Source organism: Aedes albopictus, chromosome 1 (assembly GCF_035046485.1).
Source record: "Aedes albopictus strain Foshan chromosome 1, AalbF5, whole genome shotgun sequence".
Classification (NCBI taxonomy): Eukaryota; Metazoa; Arthropoda; class Insecta; order Diptera; family Culicidae; genus Aedes; species Aedes albopictus.
In genome coordinates this window covers 67,453,563-67,480,368 of record NC_085136.1, presented here as the reverse complement: position 1 = coordinate 67,480,368, position 26,806 = coordinate 67,453,563, and the positions used below count along the sequence as shown (strand labels likewise).

Genomic DNA, 26,806 nt, shown 5'->3' with positions numbered 1-26,806 from the left:
TTTTCCAGAGTCTCCTTCAGAAATTCTTCCAAGGATTCCTTAAGGAATATATCCATGGATTCCTTCAGAAATTTCTTCACAAATTCCTCCTGAAATAAATACAACGGCTCCTCCAGGGATTCCACGAGGGATTGCTCCAAGAATTTTCCAGAGCTTTCCAAAAGCTCTTCCAAGAATTTTTCAGAAATTCATTCAGGGATTCCTCCATGGATTCTACCTGGAAATTCTCCAAAAAATATTCCTGGAAATCGTCCATGAACTCCTCCTAGAATGCCTGCACGGCTCCTCCAGAAATTCCTCCAGGTATTACTTCTGAAATTCTTCCAAGGATTCTTTCAGGATTTTCTCGAAATTTCTCCATGGATTCCTCCAGAAATTTCTTTAGTTACTTATTACTACAGCAATTTTTCCAGGGAATTATAAATAATTCTCCAGGAATTCTTCGAAAATCCTCCGGGGATGCTTCCAGGAATTCCTCAAAGGGTGTCTCCAGAGATTCCTCTATAGATTCCACCAGGAACTCTTACAGTAATTCTTCCAAGAAAACATCCAGGGTATCCTAAAATCCTACAGGAATTTCTTCAAAAATTTCTCGATGATTTCATCCAGGGATTCCTATATGAATTTCTCCACGGATTCCTCCGGGAGTTCTTCTAGTCTAGACATTTCTGCAAAAATTTCTCCTTGAAAGCCTAAACAAAAAGATTCGTCCAGGAAATCCTCCAGAAATTCCAACAAGTATTCCTCCATAAATTTCTTCAACAATTCCTCCAGAAATAATTACGGAAATACCTCCACAATTATCTGCAGTAATTCCTAGAGGAATTTCTTCAGGTATTCCTTCAGGAATTCCTCCACGGATAGTAAAATAGTACATTTAACACTGAAATAACACTTGTAATAATTTTTCCTAGAACTCCCCCAGAAATTCCTCAGGTAATTCTTTCACGGATTTCTCAAGAAACCCTTCCAAGGATTCCTTCAGGAATGCCTCCAGGGATGTTTTAAAAAACTCCTTCAAGGATTTCTCCTAAAATACCACCAGGTATTCAGCCTTCAGGAAATCCTCCAGGAATGCCTCCACGGATTCCTCCAGAAAATTTTCCAGGAATTACTCCAGAAATTCCACAAGGAATTACTTGACGGATTTCTTCAGGAGTTCTTCCCAGGAAACTCTTGCAGGGATTCCACCAGGGATGCCTCCAGGGATTCCTCTTCTAGAGATTTCTCCAGGGATATCTACAGGGATCCCAATGAATTCTTCCAGGAATGCCTCTAGAAACCCTCCAGGAATCCCTCAATGAATTCATCCAGGAGTTCCTCCACTGATTCGTCCAGGAGTTGCTCCTGTAATCCCTCCAGGGATTCATCCTGATCAATAGCATAGAAATGGTATAATATTATGCAGAATATTTTTTCTGGATATCATAGGTCATCCAAACTGTTCTTGACTATAGATCCTAAAGTCTACATGTGGAACGGTAACTTCTTTCATTATACAAAGCTACGATTTGTAATCTATCATGTCCAGTAAGTCTTCTGATAGTTCAATAGACAGTATCAGATCAGCCGGGATATCCTAGGTCATCCAAACTGTTCTAGACTTTAGATTTTAAAGTCTACGGGTGCAACGGTAACTTCTTTCATTATACAAAGCTATGATTTGTAAGCTATCATGTCGAGTAAGTCTTCTGTTAGTTCAATAGACAGTATCAGATCAGTCGGGATATCCTAGGTCATCCAAACTGTTCTAGAATTTAGATCCTAAAGTCTACGGGTGTAACGGTAACTTCTTTCATTATACAAAGCTACGATTTGTAATCTATCATGTCCAGTAAGTCTTCTGAAAGTTACAGTGGTTGTATTTATCAACTAAGCTTCACTAAGCGCTTATGCTAGTGTTTATCAACAATGAATCTACATTCTGACTGACTTGGAATGGAAGCGGAACAATCGGCAAGAACAAGTGAACTCCCCTACCAGAAGCAGGCATGAATCTACTGATCTGGACCGCAGCAAACTGGAAGATTGACCAGCAATCCGAGGCGCTCCAGCTCTATTTGACCGATGATAATCTGAGCGGGCCAACTGGCTGTCTGCTGCAACCGGACATGATATGTTTTTGAAAACATCTAGCTTCTGGAAAAATGGTATAATTTCGATTTCGAAAAGGAAATGCTTCGGGTATTCGGGTAATCCACCGGCGCTTCCTCCAGGGATTCCTCAGGAGTTCCTCCTGGAATTGCTCCAGGAATTCCGTCGAGGATTCCTCCAGAAATTTCTTCGGTGATTCCTCCAGCAATTTGTGCAGATATAACTCCAGGAATTCCTCCGGAGATTCATCCTTAAAATCCTTCTAGAATTCCTCCAGGAGTTCTTCCGGGAATTCCTCCTAGGATTCCTTCGGAAATCTATCTGGAAATTCCTTCAGAAATTTGACCAGGAATTCCTTCGGAGATTTATCCAGGAATTCTTGCGGGGATTCTTTCAGGAATTCCTTCGATTTTTTTTCCAAAATTTCTCCAGAAATGCGTTCCGGTATATCTACACGTTTTCCTTTTGGGATTCCTTCAGGATCGTCCGGTATTTCTTTAAGAATTCCTTCCAGGATTTCTACAGTAATATCTTACGAAAGATCTCCAGAAATTCCTCCAGGGATTCCTCCAGTAATTCGTTCAGGGATCCCTTCAGGAATTCGTTCGGTTGCAATACAGGAATCCCTTTGGGTATTTCTCCAGAAATTCCTATAGGGATTCCTAGAGACATCTAGGAAGATATTTCTTGAAAAATCCAGGAGGAATTTCAGGAAGAATTCATGGAGGAATTCCTGGAAGAATTCCTGGAGGAATTCCTGGAAGAATTCCTGGAGGAATTCCTGGAAGAACTCCTGGAGGAATTCCTGGAAGAACTCCTGGAGGAATTCCTGGAAGAATTCCTAAAAGAATTTCTGGAGGAATTCCTGGAAGAATTGTTGGAAGAATACGTATACGCCTATTTGAATAGAAAATGCCGTGAGATGGCGCGCAGGTGAAATGCGTGGTCACAATCGAAAAAAGTGTCAAGCGTGGTGTACTTTTTTTCAAAACATTGCAAAAATCTGTTTTTATGTGATTTTTTCTAGTTTTCAAGTTGAAAAATTAAAAGAATCTGGAAGAAAAAAATGAGAGCTTCAAGATGGTATACAGGAAGTGTTATTTAATAGTGGTTTAGTGGCTAATTATGTTATTTGCTTTTTTAACCCCCCCCCCCCCCCCCCCTCCCTTAGCCACGAAGGAGGAAACAAGCAGTGAAAATCCAGCGCTGCCTCATAGACACTTGCCGGAATCCTGCACCGACGCTGTTTCCGGTACCGCATCTGGAATGTCCATCCTTCCAAAAATGGCAGAAAGTTTTAAAAATCGACGGTACGCAAGGTCATCGGATTTGTAGAGACCATTTTACATCAGAGGATTTTCAGTCGTACAAACGATTCAAATTGAAACCAGCCGCGCTTCCAAGCATCTTTCCGACCACCGAAAAGACAGCGATTCCAAAAGAAGGATGCTGGATACCTGGGTGCAACGTTAAAGCGAAAAAGTTGTTAATCAAAGTGCCTACTGGTAAAACACATATTCGCGAGAAATGGATTCATCTTCTTTCATTGGATCGTGCTACTGTACGCGATGCGAGAATTTGTCATCATCATTTCCGCAAAGAAGACTGGGACTTCGGTAAGTCCTAAATGTCGGTAACCGCGCAAGCTTGATCCGAATATAATAGATTTTTCATTTTATAGTTACATCGACGTATCTGAAAGGAGGAGCAATCCCGTCCCGAGCTCTTGGGGTGTTGAGACAGGAAAAATGCATGAACAATCCAAAAATATATGTTGATCCGATGGTGCAACGGAAAATTGACACATCTTTTACACCCGAACACGGATATGCCACACAATTGACGCTTCCCCGCAGCAAGAGTATTTGTTTCGCTATTGGTTGTACTGCACGTTCCGGCAATGGGATAAAGCTGCACCGATTCCCATTGAACAACAAATGCTTGAACAGCAAGTGGATGCACGCAATTCGACGAACGACGAATCCAACAAAGCATTCGAGAATTTGCAGTAGACACTTCCTGCCGTCAGATTACCAAATAGGTAAATACCATACTTAATTTATGAGTGTTCTTTTACTAAGTTGTAAGTATTTTCGAAGCATCTTCATAAACGAGATTCTTAGTCCGGGGCTAGTTCGGGGCCCACGGCTTTACTTCCTTTCCGAAGTTAGCACTCACATTTTGTGAGTATGCTGGGAGTGGAATTTGATCCCAGGTCCCCGGCGTGAGTCACGGATTTCAACCATCACACCAGATCCGCTCCACGCCCATTTTTTTGTTAATCTCTTTCTCTTTGCAAATTGTAGTTAATGAAGCGAAATTATTTTATCATTGAAAATAATAAGCATTCAGTCTATTAGTATTCGATATGAACACGGAATGCTCATTTTTCTCCACCTAAAGTGCTTGCTCATTAAGCTGGGTCATTAATTAATATAAGTAGATTCAACTTCAATAATTCAAATGAAATGCAGTGACAAGTTAACCCAACGACCATTCGGCCCAATGACCTTCGGCCGAATAGCCTGACACCATACTTATTATAGCCCACCTGCAAATAGAAAAATACGAAACTAGGATTATACGTAGAAATTTCACATTAGTTCCGCCTAGGCACCATTAGCATAGTCTTACAGGCTATTCGTGCATTTACCACTTCAACCGTATTGCCCGTTGTGAAGATTTATAGATTCCGACGCTAATAAATGATTAGGCTCATTTTCAGCGTAGGGGCGTTAGAAATGTTTGTTTACAATGCAAAACTATCACCAAATGTATACCTAAAAACACAGCGTAAAATATTCACCAGGACGCGGTCTGGTTTTATATCTGTGGGCCCACGCAAGGAAAATTCACGCAACTAATTTTCGCGCAGGAGTCTAAACAGGTGGAATCTCCGCAATAAATTATCATCTATTTAATATTTGCAAACTTCAATTACCAATTTAAATATTTTTTTAATAAACCAAATGAGCTATTTATAATTCTGTGATTAATCATTAAGGTTCTGTTTTTTGTTATTTTCAATACTCTAGTATTTTCATTATGGTTTGTTCATTCTATTATGTTTGTCCGTGATACTCTTTAACAATATGTATTTTGAAGAATCAATACCATACTGCAATAAGCATATCTACATTACAATTCTTATTTTCATCTATTCCATTTTAGGAGGAAAGCGCTTAAAACCGGATGCTGTTCCGTCCCAGTACTTACCTCCAAGGACCACCTCCCCTGTAAGTTCTTCTAAGAACAGACTACGACTCAAACCCGATTCTAACAGGTCTACAGATGACTCTATTGTTACGTTGACGCAATTATCAGATGCCGAACATGAATTAACTGACAATCATGCGAATGAGGATTTTGGAAGACCTGAGTCGGTTACTGAGCCTACTGTAGCTGCTGGCGAAATCGATGCATCCACCATGAACGCGCCGACGAATGATTTCAGTAGTGATCACAAAACACCTCAGCATAAAGAAGACTCATTTTCAACATCTCAACAGAACATCGAAGGCGAAAAATCAAATCAAGATCTGAACCAATCAATCCCACCATTTATAAAAGAGGCCAAGAAGAAAATACGTAAACTTGGAAATAGGGCCACTCTAACGACATTAATTGAGTGCGATAAGGACGCTGTTATATGGACAGGTGTCTCCTCATTGAAACAGCTAGATGCTATTTGTGTTTCTGTTAAAACGGTTGAAGATCAGGTATACCGAAAACAATTACGAACGCACACTGTCGATCGTGTCATCCTAACTTTGACAAAGCTGAAACAAAATATTTCGTTTGCTGCTTTGTCAACATTGTTTGGTGTATCGCCTTCGACTGTATCGGATTATTTTAATCAAACTATTCATGTACTAGCAGAAATTCTGCAACAATTTATATACTGGCCAGAACAGGATGAAATCGAGCGTAATATTCCCTTGTGCTTTCGAGGAAAATTTGAAAAAGTGCGAGTCATTTTTGACTGCACAGAAGTGCCTGTGACGAGCCTAAAATGCATTAACTGTTGCATTTCTTGCTATTCCAACTACAAGGGCAAAAGAACCGTAAAATTTCTAATAGGGACCACACCAGCAGGTCTAATAAGCTTCGTCAGTAAAGCCTTTAGTGGGAAGGCTTCGGATAAACAAATTTTCAATGAAGAAAATGTAATTTGTCTTTTTGATGCGTACAAAGACGAGATTATGGTAGATAAGGGATTTAGCATTGAAAATGAATGTTTGGCAAAAGGAGTAAAGATACACATTCCACCATTTCTCCGAGGAGAACGTTTAACAACTCGTGAGGCCGTACTAAATGAAAGTATTGCAAAAGCAAGAATACATGTTGAACGTGTAATTCAACGTGTCAAACTTTTCGGAATAATGAATAGCACAATCGAAGCATCAGTGCTTCCGACAATTGATAAAATAATGATAGTAATTTGTGCAATAGTTAATTTGTCTTCCCCTATATTGCGCGACAACAAGTTTTAGCACATCCCATGTTACACTTCTATCAACAATAATTTATTGTTTTAATTTGTTCATTTGTTTGTCGAAAATAAACACATTTGGATAAGCAAACATCATTACTTTTATTACTTACACCCAGCATCCCAACTAACAAAATGTAGCTGCATAACCATTTTTCTATTTCTGTTAGAAATTTTCGTATTCATTTAATTAATTAAAGCGTGAATAAAAAAATATATATGAAATATTGCTCATTGTCATATTTTATTTTTCACACGAAAAATTGAATGATGGTATCTCTTGCATATTTATCAAAGTGCAACATTTTTTTCTGTCTTATTTGCTTAGATATACTATTTTTCTTTGGTTGCGATTTGTGGCAGAATATATGTAAAATAAATAGCACGCAGTGTATTGACTAGATTAATGGAAAAGTTTTTATCATAATCGATTTCTACTACTGCAAAATTTCCTTCGTATTTGGAAAAAATAATGAAATCACACTTTTGTATATTCAAAATGTGCATTCCTAATTGTACCTGGGCATAGTATTTATGTTTTCGATTAATTTCTAATACTGAGTTTACTTGTTTGACATAGCACTTTGTAGCTTGACATTCGTTAATCAACCATTCGATGCTGTGTTCAGCCCCTTTCAACGGACATTTAATTTCTAAGAGTAGGGTGGGGCGGGGCAAGATGGGTCAGTGCCATTTTCGGGCGCATTACTCATGTTTTGATTATGATAATAATTTTGTTAGATGACCAGCATGAATATACAAAAGTTTGGGGCATTGATTGAAACATTATTCACTCTCATTGGAAATAAAAAATAAAATGGTTTTTAGCCATTTTTCTTATGCGATACATTCCATATAATCTCCATATAAACGGCCGCGGGGCAAGATGGGTCAACTATAATTTTGAACGTATTTTTGGAGCATTCAAAAGTTATTTATTTTTTATTACAAGACTATCTCATAAATGACTTCAATCAAGCGGAATGAACGCTCAAAATTATAACATAAAATTATGATAATTTTTTAGTGAAAACATCGATTTTCAAGTCGCCTCAGAAACACTCAAATCGTAAAGTTTTTTATATTCCAAATAAATTTATAAAATGTTTACTAGTAGCTCTTGTTTACTCAGTATGGATATTGAGCATATATGAATGCGGAACAAATCTTATATTTTGACGTTTTTCGTTGAGAAAATGTGAATTACTTAAAAGGTGACCCATCTTGCCCCGCACGTTTTTCACGGCGCAAAATCGATCACTTTTTAAAACGGTTTGTTTAACATCATATTTTGTATTTAATGAACTTTTTATCGACTTTTAGCATAGCTAACTAGTGTATTAAAGAGTAGCGAACGAATGCAAACCAATCCGATTTGTATTTACAAAGTTATGATGATCCATCCTTAGGCGACCCATCTTGCCCCGCCCCACCCTACTTTGTTAAGCGGATCTATGCCATCAGGGCTAACTCCCATCCAGGAATTCTCCGGGCTCACAACAAATCCACATTTTTTTATCAAAGGATTTCGTTTTTCTTTGTAGCAACTAAACGCAGCTTGTTCCATATCTTTTCCATACTGAACTGCTTTTGTATGAAGTGGTTTTGGATTCAGATATGATTGAATCTTCTTAGTCCAATCAGGATTCTTATTTTTCGAATATGTAAATAGTTCATAGCATGAACTTCCTGTGACTCTAATAGACCTGTGTAATCTCCATGCGTTGTTATCTTGACACTTAGTCTGCTCGCATATTTTAATGATTTCCGCTACTGTTTTCACAACTTTCTTCTCGTAGAAGGCTTTGAAATTGTCTAAATCGTCTCTCGAGCTGCTGGATGCGTTTGAATCCCAGCCTGCAAGATGATCGCAATCGACAAGAAGATCGCGTAGCTCGTATTCGGTGATGTATATATTCATATCTATGTTCTGCAGTGGTCCAGAAGCAGGCCTAGGACAGCTCAGTTCTCTTCCTGTGATATGTTTTTGGATGGCAGACGTTGGTGAAACTGTAATTTAAAGATATTTTATGAAACATTTTCTCTAAATTGGTTCACATATTATATGAGAAACAAAGTATCAAAGACTAAATGACTAAAAATTTAGAATCTTACTCTTATTAGCTTTTTATTTCAAACGAAACTTGTTTAAATATTATCGTATATTTTCGGTTTGATTAGTTGTTCTAGGTAATTTAAAAAAAGTGTAATTGTAACTTCATACCTGTGGCAATAACCTTCTTAGCAACGTCACTCCCATCGTTAATATTTCATATTCATGATACGTATACGGAACGGTTGGTACGAGATGTCCCCGTTCTCTGATTTCAATAATAATAACAACGCTGCACAGTATGCCTGGCCGCTTTAACTCTTGCACTACATCTCTAGGATGTCCTCTAGGAACTCTTCCAGGAATTCCTCCAGGAATTCTTCCAGGAATTGCTCCAGGAATTCTTTCACGAATTCCTCAAGAAATTCTTCCAGGAATTCCTCAAGGAATTCTTCCAGGAATTCCTCAAGGAATTCTTCCAGAAATTCCTCAAGGAATTTTTCCAGAAATTCCTCAAGGAATTTTTCCAGAAATTCCTCCAGGATTTCTTCCAGGAATGCCTCCAGGAATTCTTCCAGGAATTCCTCAAGGAATTCTTCCAGGAATTGCTTCAGGAATTCTTCCAGGAATTCCTGCAGGAAGTCTTCCAGAAATTCTTCCGGAAATTCCTCCAGAAATTCTTCCAGCAATTCCTTCAGGAATTCTTTCAAGAATTCCTCGAGGGATACCTCCAGTAATTCGTTCAGGAATTCCTCCAGGATTTCTTCCAGGAATTTTCCAGGAATTCTTCCAGGAATACTTCCAGGAATTCTCCCAGAAATTACTCCAGGAATTCTTCCAGAAATTCCTCCAGAAATTCTTCCAGGAATTCCTCCAGGAATTCCTTCAGGAGTTCTTGCAGGAATTCCTTCAGGAATTCTTTCGGAAATTCCTCCAGGAATTCTTCCGGGAATTTCTCCCGGAATTCCTCCAGGAATACTTCCAGGAATTCTTCCATGAATTCTTCCAGGAATTCTTCCAGGAATTCCTCCAGGAATTCCTCCAGGAATTCTTCCAGGAATTGCTCATGGAATTCTTCCAGGAATTCCTCCAGGAATTCTTCCAGGAATTCCTCCAGGAATTCTTCCAGGAATTCTTCCAGGAATTCCTCCAGGAATTCTTCCAGAAATTCCTCCAGGAATTCTTCCAGGAATTCCTCCAGGAATTCTTCCAGGAATTCCTCCAGGAATTCTTCCAGGAATTGCTCCAGGAATTCTTCCAGGAATTGCTCCAGAAATTCCTCCAGGAATTCCTCCAGGAATTCTTCCAGTAATTCAGGTATTTTTCCAGGAATTCCTTCAGGAATTCTTCCAGGAATTCCTTCAGGAATCTTTCCAGGAATTCCTTCAGGAATTCTTCCAGGAATTCCTTCAGGAATTCTTCCAGGAATTCCTTCAGGAATTCTTCCAGGAATTCCTTCAGGAATTCCTTCAGGAATTCTTCCAGGAATTCCTTCAGGAATTCTTCCAGGAATTCCTTCAGGAATTCTTCCAGGAATTCCTTCAGGAATTCTTCCAGGAATTCCTTCAGGAATTCTTCCAGGAATTCCTTCAGGAATTCTTCCAGGGATTCCTTCAGGAATTCTTCCAGGGATTCCTTCAGGAATTCTTCCAGGGATTCCTTCAGGAATTCTTCCAGGGATTCCTTCAGGAATTCTTCCAGGGATTCCTTCAGGAATTCTTCCAGGGATTCCTTCAGGAATTCTTCCAGGGATTCCTTCAGGAATTCTTCCAGGGATTCCTTCAGGAATTCTTCCAGGAATTCCTTCAGGAACTCTACCAGGAATTCCTTCAGGAATTCTTCCAGGAATTCCTTCAGGAATTCTTCCAGGAATTCCTTCAGGAATTCTTCCAGGAATTCCTTCAGGAATTCTTCCAGGAATTCCTTCAGGAATTCTTTAAGGAATTCCTTCAGGAATTCTTCCAGGAATTCCTTCAGGAATTCTTCCAGGAATTCCTTCAGGAATTCTTCCAGGAATTCCTTCAGGAATTCTTCCAAAAATTCCTTCAGGAATTCTTCCAGGAATTCCTTCAGGAATTCATCCAGGAATTCCTTCAGGAATTCATCCAGGAATTCCTTCAGGAATTCTTCTAGGAATTCCTTTAGGAATTCTTCCAAGAATTCCTTCAGGAATTCTTCCAGGAATTCCTTCAGGAATTCTTCCAGGAATTCCTTCAGGAATTCTTCTAGGAATTCTTCCAGGAATTCCTTCAGGAATTCTGCCAGGAATTCCTTCAGGAATACTGCCAGGAATTCCTTCAGAGATTCTCCCAGGAATTCCTTCAGGAATTCTTCCAGGAATTCCTTCAGGAATTTTTCAAGGAATTCTGCCAGGAATTCCTCCAGGAATTCTTCCAGGAATTCCTCATGGAATTCTTCCAGGAATTCCTCCAGGAATTCCTCCAGGAATTCTTCCAGGAATTCTTCCAGGAATTCCTCCAGGAATTCTTCCAGGAATTCTTCCAGGAATTCCTCCAGGAATTCTTCCAGGAATTCCTCCAGGAATTCTTCCAGGAATTCCTCCAGGAATTCTTCCAGGAATTGCTCCAGAAATTCCTCCAGGAATTCCTCCAGGAATTCCTCCAGGAATTCTTCCAGGAATTCAGGTATTTTTCCAGGAATTCCTTCAGGAATTCTTCCAGGAATTCCTTCAGGAATCCTTCCAGGAATTCCTTCAGGAATTCTTCCAGGAATTCCTTCAGGAGTTCTTTCAGGAATTCCTTCAGGAATTCTTTCGGAAATTCCTCCAGGAATTCTTCCGGGAATTTCTCCCGGAATTCCTCCAGGAGTACTTCCAGGAATTCTTCCATGAATTCTTCCAGGAATTCATCCAGGAATTCCTTCAGGAATTCTTCCAAAAATTCCTTCAGGAATTCTTCCAGGAATTCCTTCAGGAATTCATCCAGGAATTCCTTCAGGAATTCTTCTAGGAATTCCTTCAGGAATTCTTTCAAGAATTCCTCGAGGGATACCTCCAGTAATTCGTTCAGGAATTCCTCCAGGATTTCTTCCAGGAATTTTCCAGGAATTCTTCCAGGAATACTTCCAGGAATTCTCCCAGAAATTACTCCAGGAATTCTTCCAGAAATTCCTCCAGAAATTCTTCCAGGAATTCCTCCAGGAATTCCTTCAGGAGTTCTTGCAGGAATTCCTTCAGGAATTCTTTCGGAAATTCCTCCAGGAATTCTTCCAGGAATTTCTCCCGGAATTCCTCCAGGAGTACTTCCAGGAATTCTTCCATGAATTCTTCCAGGAATTGTTCCAGGAATTCCTCCAGGAATTCCTCCAGGAATTCTTCCAGGAATTCCTCATGGAATTCTTCCAGGAATTCCTCCAGGAATTCCTCCAGGAATTCTTCCAGGAATTCCTCCAGGAATTCTTCCAGGAATTCTTCCAGGAATTCCTCCAGGAATTCTTCCAGGAATTCCTCCAGGAATTCTTCCAGGAATTTCTTCCAGGAATTCCTCCAGGAATTCTTCCAGGAATTCCTCCAGGAATTCTTCCAGGAATTCTTCCAGGAATTCCTCCAGGAATTCTTCCAGGAATTCCTCCAGGAATTCTTCAAGGAATTGCTCCAGAAATTCCTCCAGGAATTCCTCCAGGAATTCAGGTATTTTTCCAGGAATTCCTTCAGGAATTCTTCCAGGAATTCCTTCAGGAATCCTTCCAGGAATTCCTTCAGGAATTCTTCCAGGAATTCCTTCAGGAATTCTTCCAGGAATTCGTTCAGGAATTCTTTCAGGAATTCCTTCAGGAATTTTTCCAGAAATTCATTCAGGAATTCTTCCAGGAATTCCTCCAGGAATTCTTCCATTGATTCCTCCAGGAATTCTTCCATAAATTCCTCCAGGAATACTTCCAGGAATTCTTTCAGGAATTCTTCCAGGTCTTCCTCCAGGAACTCTTCCAGGAATTCCTCCAAGAATTCTTCCAGGAATTCTTCCTGAAATTCTTCCAGGAATTTCTTCAGGAATTCTTCCAGGAATTCCTTCAGGAATTCTTCTAGGAATTCTTCCAGGAATTCCTTCAGGAATTCTTCTAGGAATTCCCTTCAGGAATTCCTTCAGGAATTCTTCCAGGAATTCCTTCAGGAATTTTTCCAGAAATTCATTGAGGAATTCTTCCAGGAATTCCTCCAGGAATTCTTCCATTGATTCCTCCGGGATTCTTCCATAAATTCTTCCAGGAATTCCTTCAGGAATTCTTCCAGGTCTTCCTTCAGGAATTCTTCCAGGTCTTCCTCCAGGAATTCTTCCAGGTCTTCCTCCAGGAACTCTTCCAGGAATTCCTTCAAGAATTCTTCCAGGAATTCCTCCAGGAATTCTTCCTGGAATTCCTCCAGTAATTCCTTCAGGAATTCTTCCAGAAATTCCTTCAGGAATTCTTCCAGAAATTCCTTCAGGAATTCTTCCAGAAATTCCTTCAGGAATTCTTCCAGAAATTCCTTCAGGAATTCTTCCAGAAATTCCTTCAGGAATTCTTCCAGGAATTCCTTCAGGAATTCTTCCAGGAATTCCTTCAGGAATTCTTCCAGGAATTCCTTCAGGAATTCCTCCGGAAATTCCTTCAGGACATCTTCCGGAAATTCCTTCAGGAATTCTTCCGGAAATTCCTTCAGGAATTCTTCCGGAAATTCCTCCAGGAATTCTTCAGGGAATTTCTCCCGGAATTCCTTCAGCAATTCCTTCAGGAATTCTTCCAAGAATTCCTCCAGGGAAACCTCCAGTAATTCGTTCAGGAATTCCTCTAGGAATTCTTCCAGGAATTATTCTAGGAATTCTTCCAGGAATTTCTCCAGGAATTCTTCCAAGAATTCTTCCAGGAATTCCTGCAGGATTTCTTCCAGGAATTCCAACAGGAATTCTTCCAGGGATTCCTCCATTAATTCCTCCAGGAATTCTTTCAAGAATTTCTCCAGGGATACCTCCAGTAATTCTTCCAGGAATTACTCTAGGAATTCTTCCAGGAATTTCTCCAGGAATTCTTCCGGGAATTTTTCCATTAACTCCTCCAGGAATTCTTCCGGAAATTCCTCCAGGAAGAATTCTTCAAGGAATTCCTGCAGGAACTCTTCCAGGAATTCCTTCAGGAATTCCTCCAGCGATTCTTCCAACAATTCTTCCAGGAATTCCTCCAGAAATTCTTTTAGGAATTCTTCCAGGAATTCCTCCAGGAGTTCTTCCAGGAATTCCTCCAGGAGTTCTTCCAGGAATTCCTCCAGGAATTCTTCCAGGAATTCCTCCAGGAATTCCTCCATGAATTCTTCCTGAAATTCCTCCTGGATTTTTCAAGAAATATCTTCCTAGATGTCTCTAGGAATCCCTATAGGAATTTCTGGAGAAATACCCAAAGGGATTCCTGTATTACAACCGAACGAATTCCTGAAGGGATCCCTGAACGAATTACTGGAGGAATCCCTGGAGGAATTTCTGGAGATCTTTCGTAAGATATTACTGTAGAAATCCTGGAAGGAATTCTTCCAGGAATTCCTCCATGAATTCTTCCAGAAATTCCTCCTGGATTTTTCAAGAAATATCTTCCTAGATGTCTCTAGGAATCCCTATAGGAATTTCTGGAGAAATACCCAAAGGGATTCCTGTATTGCAACCGAACGAATTCCTGAAGGGATCCCTGAACGAATTACTGGAGGAATCCCTGGAGGAATTTCTGGAGATCTTTCGTAAGATATTACTGTAGAAATCCTGGAAGGAATTCTTAAAGAAATACCGGACGATCCTGAAGGAATCCCAAAAGGAAAACGTGTAGATATACCGGAACGCATTTCTGGAGAAATTTTGGAAAAAAAATCGAAGGAATTCCTGAAAGAATCCCCGCAAGAATTCCTGGATAAATCTCCGAAGGAATTCCTGGTCAAATTTCTGAAGGAATTTCCAGATAGATTTCCGAAGGAATCCTAGGAGGAATTCCCGGAAGAACTCCTGGAGGAATTCTAGAAGGATTTTAAGGATGAATCTCCGGAGGAATTCCTGGAGTTATATCTGCACAAATTGCTGGAGGAATCACCGAAGAAATTTCTGGAGGAATCCTCGACGGAATTCCTGGAGCAATTCCAGGAGGAACTCCTGAGGAATCCCTGGAGGAAGCGCCGGTGGATTACCCGAATACCCGAAGCATTTCCTTTTCGAAATCGAAATTATACCATTTTTCCAGAAGCTAGATGTTTTCAAAAACATATCATGTCCGGTTGCAGCAGACAGCCAGTTGGCCCGCTCAGATTATCATCGGTCAAATAGAGCTGGAGCGCCTCGGATTGCTGGTCAATCTTCCAGTTTGCTGCGGTCCAGATCAGTAGATTCATGCCTGCTTCTGGTAGGGGAGTTCACTTGTTCTTGCCGATTGTTCCGCTTCCATTCCAAGTCAGTCAGAATGTAGATTCATTGTTGATAAACACTAGCATAAGCGCTTAGTGAAGCTTAGTTGATAAATACAACCACTGTAACTTTCAGAAGACTTACTGGACATGATAGATTACAAATCGTAGCTTTGTATAATGAAAGAAGTTACCGTTACACCCGTAGACTTTAGGATCTAAATTCTAGAACAGTTTGGATGACCTAGGATATCCCGACTGATCTGATACTGTCTATTGAACTAACAGAAGACTTACTCGACATGATAGCTTACAAATCATAGCTTTGTATAATGAAAGAAGTTACCGTTGCACCCGTAGACTTTAAAATCTAAAGTCTAGAACAGTTTGGATGACCTAGGATATCCCGGCTGATCTGATACTGTCTATTGAACTATCAGAAGACTTACTGGACATGATAGATTACAAATCGTAGCTTTGTATAATGAAAGAAGTTACCGTTCCACATGTAGACTTTAGGATCTATAGTCAAGAACAGTTTGGATGACCTATGATATCCAGAAAAAATATTCTGCATAATATTATACCATTTCTATGCTATTGATCAGGATGAATCCCTGGAGGGATTACAGGAGCAACTCCTGGACGAATCAGTGGAGGAACTCCTGGATGAATTCATTGAGGGATTCCTGGAGGGTTTCTAGAGGCATTCCTGGAAGAATTCATTGGGATCCCTGTAGATATCCCTGGAGAAATCTCTAGAAGAGGAATCCCTGGAGGCATCCCTGGTGGAATCCCTGCAAGAGTTTCCTGGGAAGAACTCCTGAAGAAATCCGTCAAGTAATTCCTTGTGGAATTTCTGGAGTAATTCCTGGAAAATTTTCTGGAGGAATCCGTGGAGGCATTCCTGGAGGATTTCCTGAAGGCTGAATACCTGGTGGTATTTTAGGAGAAATCCTTGAAGGAGTTTTTTAAAACATCCCTGGAGGCATTCCTGAAGGAATCCTTGGAAGGGTTTCTTGAGAAATCCGTGAAAGAATTACCTGAGGAATTTCTGGGGGAGTTCTAGGAAAAATTATTACAAGTGTTATTTCAGTGTTAAATGTACTATTTTACTATCCGTGGAGGAATTCCTGAAGGAATACCTGAAGAAATTCCTCTAGGAATTACTGCAGATAATTGTGGAGGTATTTCCGTAATTATTTCTGGAGGAATTGTTGAAGAAATTTATGGAGGAATACTTGTTGGAATTTCTGGAGGATTTCCTGGACGAATCTTTTTGTTTAGGCTTTCAAGGAGAAATTTTTGCAGAAATGTCTAGACTAGAAGAACTCCCGGAGGAATCCGTGGAGAAATTCATATAGGAATCCCTGGATGAAATCATCGAGAAATTTTTGAAGAAATTCCTGTAGGATTTTAGGATACCCTGGATGTTTTCTTGGAAGAATTACTGTAAGAGTTCCTGGTGGAATCTATAGAGGAATCTCTGGAGACACCCTTTGAGGAATTCCTGGAAGCATCCCCGGAGGATTTTCGAAGAATTCCTGGAGAATTATTTATAATTCCCTGGAAAAATTGCTGTAGTAATAAGTAACTAAAGAAATTTCTGGAGGAATCCATGGAGAAATTTCGAGAAAATCCTGAAAGAATCCTTGGAAGAATTTCAGAAGTAATACCTGGAGGAATTTCTGGAGGAGCCGTGCAGGCATTCTAGGAGGAGTTCATGGACGATTTCCAGGAATATTTTTTGGAGAATTTCCAGGTAGAATCCATGGAGGAATCCCTGAATGAATTTCTGAAAAATTCTTGGAAGAGCTTTTGGAAAGCTCTGGAAAATTCTTGGAGCAATCCCTCGTGGAATCCCTGGAGGAGCCGTTGTATTTATTTCAGGAGGAATTTGTGAAGAAATTTCTGAAGGAATCCATGGATATATTCCTTAAGGAATCCTTGGAAGAATTTCTGAAGGAGACTCTGGAAAATTGTAAGAGGAATCTCTGGTGAAATCCCTCAATTCTTGGAGGAATGCATGGAAGAATTTCTGCAGGAATCCGTGGAGGAATTCCTTGAGCAATTTCTGGTGAAATCTGTGGAGGCACGGGAATTCTTGAAAGATTTTCAGGAGGAATCCCTGTAGGCATTCCCGATGGAACCTTGGAAGAACTCCTGCAGAAATTCCTTTCGGAATTCTTCAAGTTATCCCTGAAGGAATCCTTGGTGGTAGGGGTAGGCGGGGCAATATGGACACCCTAAGGTTTTTTGCAAATTTTACCTGGCAAGATGTCAAACAAGTTTAGTTTTTTGATACATGTATCCTTTTATAGTCTATTTAGCATCTATTGCATAAGAATTCTCACGAAGAAAAATGATTTATCCCCTTCAAAAAATGTTATGAAAAATGTTAGTTTTTCATGACCGTCTTCAATCATACGGGGCAACATGGACACCATGAGACTTTTACGAATTTCGTACATTATTTACACCTATAAAGTCATTTCATTACAAAACAACTATTATGGATGAATAATACGCCGAAGTAGTTCATTTTTTTCAGTTAATTTAAATTCAGGCTGTTTTGGATAAAGCTTCGTTTTTGTCGGCATGTACAGCTGTGCCTAGAACAACTGTTTTCCACTGCTGTCGCTTTTTGACCAATTTGTTTCACCCTATGTCTATTATAGTGAACATTTAACCGAAAATATACTGAAATCGAAGAATTTGGTTGGTTTGTGATTTAGGTTATATTTTTCCCTTGCCGCTCCTTTCAAAAAGGTGGGTGTCCATTTTGCCCCGGCAGCAGAAGATATTTCCAAACTTGATTTTTGATATAATAAAGAAGAAAATATGAACATGTTAAGCATGTAGATACAGCAAAACTACTTGCATGTGTTCTAGAAATATCAGGTTTTAATCGACCTGCAATAAATTCATCACTAAATCTTATTTTAGATGGTGTGAAAATTATAATTTCCATGCACAAAAAACGGAGGACACAACTTTTTCGTGTAAAATCAAGTATAATTTTAATTTCGAATGTTTCTTTCCTGAAACTACGTTTTAGACAAATGGACTATATTCTCCATTCATTAAAAGTTCGAAAAAGTTAGCATATTTTAAATTTTGAGGGTGTCCATTCTGGCCCGGGTGTCCATATTGCCCCGCCTACCCCTATTTGAGGAAAATACCTGAAGGAATTTATGGAGGAATCCCTGAATGCATTCCAAAAGGAGTCCTAGGAAGACTTCCTAGAAGAATCCGTGGAGTTATTCTTGGAGCAATTCCTGGCGGAATACACCCACACCAAATGCACCATGTACAAGAAGACGTAGAGAGCACGATGGGCGGATCAGATGGAGCGTGACTTGGCGAGCATCGGGCGTAACCGAGGATAAAGAACGGCAGCCACGAACCGTGTATTATGCAGAAATATTTTTGATTCAGTTTTATCTCTACTTAATAAATAAATGAGGGGTTGCTCCAAACTTTTGATAAAGAGTGTACCTAAGTATTTAATTAGTAATTAATTGCGTATGAATTAAGCCGTAACTGACCCCCCTCCAACTAACTTAATTGCGATTTCAGCAATGCTAAGTATACAGGGAGGTGTTTCTATTCGCCAGAGTTTACGATATGATACATATTTATAAAAACTTTCACATATTTACCTTCCAAAATACGCCGAAACGATTCTCTAAGGAGTTCAGCCTTCTTAGAAATGTCAACCTCAACAGGTGTGGATGGTTTCCGGACGCAACACAGATCCATAATCCGCTTTGCTTTCCACAAATGCGTTTTCTCAGCCTTACTTATTCCCCATGCTTGCCGGGAGCTCGTACACGTCAAATACTCCACTGCTCCAGCTCTACGAGGGATTTTATTACATTTTAAATGCAATCAATAATGAATCTGTTGTTTTAGTACTTACTTTTCAAGGTGGAGCAAGCATGCGATTATATGCTTACATCTAGCAGTTCCTGCCTTACATGAGCATCGTAGTACCCACTGGCGATAATCGGGCCAGATTTGAAGATCCACCTCGTGTGGGACATCTCCCGGATGGGAGCTCTGAAGCACAAATCCGCTTATTTCCAAATGCGCAGCTGACTTAGTATACCCGATGCATACAACATGACCCGACTGAAAAACGGTCTGGCCTTCTCGAAGCGGTCTGATGGAATCACCGACATAATCCAGTATGTCTCCCAAACTGATGTCAACATCTCTGGAATCATTCCGCTCGTTTTCTGTAAACAAAACAATAACCTCAACGGGGGGATATTCTTCTTGATGTAAAATAAAGATGTTTCCTCTTCATTAGTCCCAAAATTTACTCACCAGAGGAAAGAGAATTTTGTTTTCTTTCGGCAGGTTCCATTTTTATTCCGGTCACTTCGCGGGAACAATGAGAACTTTCCGTGAAAATTCCGAATCGCGTTCGCTGAGCTGCAGCGAAATCAACGCGGCCACTTTTTTCATTAGTTCATCTTATTCTCGCTAGATGTCTCCGTGTAAAAAAAGTTTGTGTCAAATTCACCTATTCTGAGCAACACTTCGATAACAGAGTTACTCTCGCTGTATCTGTCTTGCCCCTAGGATAACATAATAGATTTATTGAATAACGAATTGAATAATGAACAATGAAGCAAGTAAATACTACACAAAATCTCTTCAAATAAAACACGTACAAACTCGACGTAAGTTTAATCGAAATATACGTGCATGAAATTTATTTTTCGTAGTAATTTGTATGCAATATTCACATGCTTTATTGCTTATTATATAATAAAAGTAATACTCTTTGATTGACAAATATTAACACATTAAACTGTATTTATTATATCTCGACAATTTAGTCATTATATGTCCAACATCCATATAAAATGGAGAGAAATGTTCAAGAAATGACACTCGAAGCTTTCCATAATGCATGAGTGAATTCCTTCCCCGGAAGGTCACATTGATCCGTTTATCGGCAGCGATTCCATAAATCCAGATCAGGTAGTAGTTTAGCTGGTACTTCAGGTGGGCCAGTTGGTTGTGCGAGCCATATAGGTACTACTGGGATGGTTGGTCGTTAGTCTCTCTTCGAAACAATAGCTGCAGCCGGAGCGTTTCAGGAACATCAGTTATTGCTTCAGGATGCGGTCGGTGACTGCGTGCGGTGCAAATTTATGTACCTAGTTCTTTGGTTTGGGGGATGGTTGACTGCGATGTCGCTGTTCTTGGTATGGTATTTGAATCTAAAAAATTAAAGAATCGTTAAACGCAATCATGCAATATTGACGAATGCACAAATCTTACCTTCCTGAAAGCCGGTAGCACCCAAGACAGCAGCGGTGGTTATGAAACTGGTTTCCCAGAAAAGCTTTCCGGTTCACGACGAAGGCCAACTTTCCGCATCGTAAGTTTTCCGTATAGATTCTAGCCGCGAGTTCTGGGCAATTATGAAGGACTCTGGTACGGAATCACGTACGGAATCCACTGGCATCCACCATCATTTTCTCAGCCACAAAATGGATACAGGCCGCATCACAAAACATTTATGGAACACAAAACGAAAACCAAAACAAACGCGTAGTTGCCAGTTATATAAAAAGTTTCAAGTCAACTGACAGCATGACTGCCAGTACGGCGGCACACTTCGGCACATCGCCGGCACATTGGCACAAAATGAAGTGTGCCGAGTTTCTCACCCCCTGGAATTCACTCATGCATTATGGAAAGCTTCGAGTGTCATTTCTTGAACATTTCTCTCCATTTTATATGGATGTTGGACATATCGGGAGTAATTCGCGAATAGGGCGTAACTAACAAAGCAATAACAATGCGAAAACAACAACCGAATTTTGCTGATCAAATTTTAATTCCTATTTAGAAGTAATACAGAATAATTTAACTTAAATAAGGTTAATTGATACAGTTCTGACATAGTTTCTTGTTTTTCTAAGAACACTGCACGAATTTGATATTTTTTGCACTAAAACTTGCATTCATTTAATTACGCCTGAATTGATACCTGAGAAAGCTAATTTCGCCCAATACTATGCGCCTCGAATCGATATCATTTTCAGAATCGCCTTTTACTATTCGCCTTGTTTATGATTTTGACAGAATTTCGCCATTTGCTTTCGCCGTGTTTACGTTTTGATTTCAGTTTCGCCTTCTACTATCGCCGTGTTTACGTGTTGATTTCAGTTTCGCCTTTCACTTTCGTAAACAAAACACCAAACAAAACAAAGGAGTAGAAGGCGTAATTCTTGTTTTTGTTCGTTTGGAATAGAATGGGATTACGCCTTTCACTCAATCAGTGATTTTCAATAGTTAGAAAAGTGATATCAAGGAAACTTTGTGAGCATTTAGAAGACAAATCTAGCTACTTTTCACTCCTGCAATTACTCAAATTGTGTACATTTTGTTGGTTACGGCTTTTTCGCTAATTATTACGGATATAATGACTAAATTGTCGAGATATAATAAATACAGTTTAATGTGTTAATATTTGTCAATCAAAGCTAGAATCTAGGGGCGAGACACTGTGCAATCCGGAGCAACTCTGAGCAATCCTGAGTAACTATTTTCGCTCGAATCCATTCAGAAACGTCGATACGAAGCGAGAAATCGGACAAGACTGCTCGATTTTTCACAGCTATCAGGCAACCCTTCGGGCAAACCAGAGTGATCCAGAGCTATCCAGAGGAATTCTGAGCAACACTTCGATAACAGAGTTACTCTCGCTGTATCTGTCTTGCCCCTAGGCTAGAATCAAAGAGTATTACTTTTATTATATAATAAGCAATAAAGCATGTGAATATTGCATACAAATTACTACGAAAAATAAATTTCATGCACGTATATTTCGATTAAACTTACGTCGAGTTTGTACGTGTTTTATTTGAAGAGATTTTGTGTAGTATTTACTTGCTTCATTGTTCATTATTCAATTCGTTATTCAATAAATCTATTATGTTATCATCATTAGAGGACAGTATACTATACGCTGTTTATTATTAAAATATATACATTCGATGGCATCTTCCGGGCGCATCCAATCCAAGTTCGAAACCTCTCTGAAAGCCCTAGAAGCCCCTTTGTTTAAGTTTAACCGTTTAACAAGGTTTAACATTACATGAAAATACAAGAGCAACTTCCATCACAGTCGTGTTTTGTGAATCAAAGTGTTGTTTTGTCGTTTTTTTTTATTTTTTGTTGAAAAGGAAAACATGGGAGAAGTGATGCCAGTTTTATGACAGCTAATCTAAAAAAGTGCCAGCTTGTGCCAACAAGTGTGCCGAAAGTGTGCCCGGCACATTGTGCCGAGTTTCTCACCCCCTGATTAAGCATGATGTCATGGTTCGCATTACTATACTTTTTTTCTCAGTGTATTGACACAGACCCTGAGTAACTCTCTTCACTCGAATCCATTCAGAAACGTCGATACGAAGCAAGAAATCGGGCAAGACTGCTCGATTTTTCACTGGTATCAGGCAACCTTTCGGGCAAACCAGAGTGATCCATCTGCAGAGCTATCAAGAGGAATTCTGAGCAAGACTTCGGTAACAGAGTTACTCTCGCTGTATCTGTCTTGCCCCTAGGGTTAGACGTTAGGTTAAATAAGTACTGTAAGCTTTGCCCGCAGGCGCACGCGATTCTTTCCGGTGCTCAGGAATCTGGCCACAGCCAAATAGAAATTGAAAATTGCTTGCATCTATCGTAAACGATACATATATATATATATAAGTTCGCAATCATCCTTGTGGAATTCAAGCGAAATTTTAAACCCAAACCAAAACCAAAGATGACCACAATCAACGATCTTCCGAACGAGGTAAGTCGAATCTTTGCGGATGTTTGTAATCGTGGTTTTACTTAACCATTTACTGATGTCTTCAGATCCTCCTCATGATTTTCAAGTATACTAGGAATAAGAAGGACCTCACCTGTACCTGCAAACGCTGGAATGAGCTGATTGTAAATTTTCTGCGCCTGAGCATCTACCTCTATGATTGCGACCGTATCCGAAAATTTTTGGACACGACTTTTACCCGCCGCTATCACATGCTTTCCATCGATGATATTGATTCGGACTTTGACTGGCCGGATAGTTCAAGGCAGGTAGAAAGCCTGGGTCCCGAGCGTTTTTCCTTAGGATTAGGATGTGCGTTGTTGCACAAATGTCTGCAGCTGGTTCGGCAGTCTGAAGGGACCTTGCGGGAAATGAGTTTGTCCATCGGACCCGTTATGGCCAACAGTTTGCGGGAATTCTTGCCACAGGGTGATGAACCCAGTTCCTTGAAGAGTTTGGCGATCAAGTTCAATGAATGGCCGGACGATTGGATAGTGGAACAAATTGAGCCGATTGCCGATGAGGGATTGCAAGAAATTGCCGAGATGCCCAAGCTCAAATGGCTTGGGTTGGAGTACGAGGAGGAAGTGCGGAGGGATGATCAAACTGCCCGACGAATGTTTACTGATGAAATCGTCCGGAAGGCAAAAGCGCTAACATCGCTATCTTTAGTGAGCTCCCCTTACGATTGTTACCCGGATTTGCGGATCGTTCAAAGTTTTTCGACGCAGTTACAAGAATTATACTGTGATATTTCATCCCCATTCGCGGAAGATTTCTTCCAGCTTGCTCTTCCGGCAGTAAAAATCCTCACACTAAACTTCTTCTGGTGCAGCGAACGGCCAGATGCGACATGGTTCTTCAAAAACGCCAAGTCACTCATTGATCTGACTGTTTTCAATATCAGCACCGAAGAGTTCTTCCGACAGGGCGTCTATCGTGGCGCTGCTGCCGTCGAGCGGTTGATCATCAGAGGAGAAAAAATCCCCATGGACGGACTGCAGGGTATGGCCAGATTGAAGGAATTGGAATTGAACATAGATTGCAGGCAAATTGCGGTTCCTTGCTCTTCGTCGTTGCAGAAGCTGGTGATTAATGGGAAAACCAACGGCTTTAATTTCTACGGGGGGTTGGCGCAAAGTTTGCCTAACACTACGGAACTGTGCATCAACACCGAAGATGAGACGTGGAACGATGATTGCCTACGGGTAAGTTTGTCATTTTTATCATGTACAGCTAGCAGTACCAGACGGGCTTGGTGGTCTAGTGGCTACCGCTTCTGATTCGTATGCAGAAGGTCATGGGTTCAATCCCTGGCCCGTCCTTTTCATCCTACTTTGTATCTTTCTATCCACTTTCTCTCGCTCTCTCTCTTCTCTACATATACAACTAATGTATATTCATATGTTCATAGCCATCGCTAGAACCAGAAACGAATTGAAAAAAAAAGTCGTTTCCCTCCCTTACAACTTCTACTCACAGCACAGTGTTATATATAACGCCTATAAATTATGCAACCAAAGCGTGTTGTGCCGCCTTATTCACCTTATTCACCACACAATCTATCACGAACACTATAAATATCCCCTATCCATGGATCGCATCACCGACCCAACGGTGACTCCCAGATCTTCCATCCTTTCCGTATTAAAAATACCCCAGTCCGTGCGGGTTATGGGGACGCAGAGTGCTCTCGGTCTCTAGTAGCAACAACCAGTACACTCCAACATTCCTTTCCCTTCCCAGCTGACTATAAGGACTTGGCCGGCGCCGTTATTGATCAAATATGCATGAGCTGCTAAAATTGCACTTTGAGAATAAGTGGAATGTCCCAGCCTCTTATTCAGTTGGATCTCAGTGCAATTGGTACCAGTTCAGATCAATCACGGAGGAGCAACCATTGACATGTATAGTCAGAATTGATCATTGATCGTGATCATTTTTTATCATGTACAGCTAGCAGTACCAATAAAAAAATCGATAATTTGTTATGCTCATGTTTGGTAAATTTTAGCACATTTTCGCGCGTGAAAGGCGCGAGAATGAGAGCATAATCCATGCAGAATTTTCTAGCAGGACTAGGGTATTTTAGCTAATAGTGGACCCCTAGAATCTTGGCTCTTGTTCGTGGCTGGAAAGCGATAATTATTGGGCTAGTTATTGGTTGTTATTTAATGAAATTTGTAAACGTAAACAAGTCTGGGGGACCACTACTGCCCTTAAGGCAATTGCATATTGAAAACAAAGTAGTCGGCGATTTTTCAAATCGATCGTCTCACCACTGGGACTTTTTCATTAGTTTGTAACAACCACGTGACGCGAACGTTCGCTCTTAACTTTTCGCTTTAAATAAACCATTCTGTAAGTTTGTACCCCGTGCCTTTTCCGTGTTCCGGATAACCGATTCCGTTCAGGTTATGGGCTCTTCAGTGAAGGAAGGTGCTGGTATCCCCCAGCTGAACGGAACCAACTACGAGAACTGACGGTTCCGGGTGCAGCTGTTTTTGGAAGCCGCGGAAGTAGCCGAGACGCTTACGGAGGACGTGCCTGAAGCAGAAGGTGAGCCGAAGAACAAGTTTTTGAAGACGGACCGAAAAGCGAAATCCTTGCTGGTTGGATTTGTCGGCGACGAGTGCCTGGGAATCGTGCGGGACAAGACGACCGCAAAGGCCATGTGGAAAGCGCTGGAAGACACGTTTGCGAAGAAGTCGGTGGCGAGCCAGACTCTCTTGCGCAAACAGCTGGCCAGGTTACGCATGAAGGAAGGAGCGCCGATGAGAAGCCATTTTGCAGCGTTTGACGAGCTGGTCCGCCAGCTGAAATCCGCCGGAGCGAAGCTGGAAGAAAACGACCTGGTTTCCCAGCTGTTCCTGACGCTTCCAGACAGTTACGACCCACTTGTGACTGCTCTGGAAAATATCGACGAAAACGAGCTCACCATGGAAACCGCCGTCAAACAACGGTTGCTAGGAGAGGAGTCGAAGCGCGCCGATCGAGCGGACTACTCGATTGAAGAAAAGTCTGCCGCATTCGTTGGCGGCGGCGGCGGTGGCAAGAAGCAGAAGAAATTCAACGGAAAATGCCATCGTTGTGGAAAAACTGGCCACATGCAGCGAGATTGCCGTGTCAAGAAGCCGGACAGCAATGCGAATGCTGTTGTGGGAGGTAAGTCCGTTACCTTCATGGTGAACCACACCGAGCCAGTGCACGAGGAGCGTGCTGTTTTCATCGTCGATTCTGGGTGCAGCGACCACCTGGTGAACGACAGAAGCTACCTGCAAGAGGTGCGCAAGCTTAAGGAGCCGTTTGTCGTCGACGTTGCCAAGGATGGCGTGACACTGGTCGGTGAGTACGAAGGCGTCATGAGGGGCATCACTAAGCAAGGTGTGAGATTTGAAATGCAACACGTGGTGTGCTTGCCCGAGCTGAGGAGCAATCTTCTGTCGGTGAAAAAGCTTTCGAAAGCTGGCATCGATGTGCTCTTCACCAGACAAAATGGTACCGAGAAAGCAGTGATGAAGCACGATGGTGATGTGATCGCCGTCGCCCAGTTACGGCGAAATCTCTACGAGCTTGAACTGGAGTTGGAAACGGTGGACAAGTCTGCGAATATGTGCGCGGCGGAGGTAAGTTCGCTGTGGCACCGTCGTCTCGGGCATACCAGCCAACAAGCTATGGATACACTGGTGCGACATGACATGGTGACGGGTCTGGAACCGAAGCCGAAACGTGTTGGTTTCTGCGACACTTGCGTTCTTGGGAAACAGTGCAGAGAACCATTCGATGGTAATCGGGAGCGAGCAACACGGCCCTTGGAAAGGGTCCACTCTGACGTCTGCGGTCCGATTGATCCCCCAGCCTGGGACGGTTCCAGGTACTTCGTGTCGTTCATCGACGATTTTACGCACTTCGCCGTAATCCATCCGATCAAGAGGAAGTCGGAGGTATTCGAGAGCT

General features: G+C 41.0%; 1 protein-coding gene and 1 long non-coding RNA gene across 2 annotated transcripts; both read right to left on the bottom strand.

The window, feature by feature from the left end:
- Nucleotides 1-5,160: 5,160 nt before the first annotated feature.
- LOC115257492 (uncharacterized) lies at nt 5,161-19,538 on the bottom strand. Its single transcript, XM_029857138.2, has 4 exons — nt 19,342-19,538; nt 18,932-19,250; nt 18,672-18,868; nt 5,161-8,596 (listed from the first exon to the last, which is right to left on the bottom strand). The coding sequence occupies exons 1-4, from the start codon at nt 19,379-19,381 to the stop codon at nt 7,992-7,994; spliced, it is 1,161 nt and encodes a 386-aa protein (XP_029712998.2). The 5' UTR covers nt 19,382-19,538; the 3' UTR covers nt 5,161-7,991.
- Nucleotides 19,539-19,745: 207 nt separating this feature from the next.
- LOC115266650 (uncharacterized) lies at nt 19,746-21,766 on the bottom strand. Its single transcript, XR_003897374.2, has 2 exons — nt 20,308-21,766; nt 19,746-20,246 (listed from the first exon to the last, which is right to left on the bottom strand). It is a non-coding gene; the product is annotated as an uncharacterized LOC115266650 (long non-coding RNA).
- Nucleotides 21,767-26,806: the final 5,040 nt, after the last annotated feature.

Excerpts from the sequence above, each read along its gene's own strand:
- LOC115257492 (XM_029857138.2), bottom strand. The coding sequence starts at position 19,381 with ATGGAACCTGCCGAAAGAAAACAAAATTCTCTTTCCTCTG. Across the intron at positions 18,869-18,931 it reads TGCTTGCTCCACCTTGAAAA|AGCTGGAGCAGTGGAGTATT; the intron begins GTAAGTACTAAA and ends AATCCCTCGTAG. Across the intron at positions 8,597-18,671 it reads GTTTCGGCGTATTTTGGAAG|TTTCACCAACGTCTGCCATC; the intron begins GTAAATATGTGA and ends TTTAAATTACAG.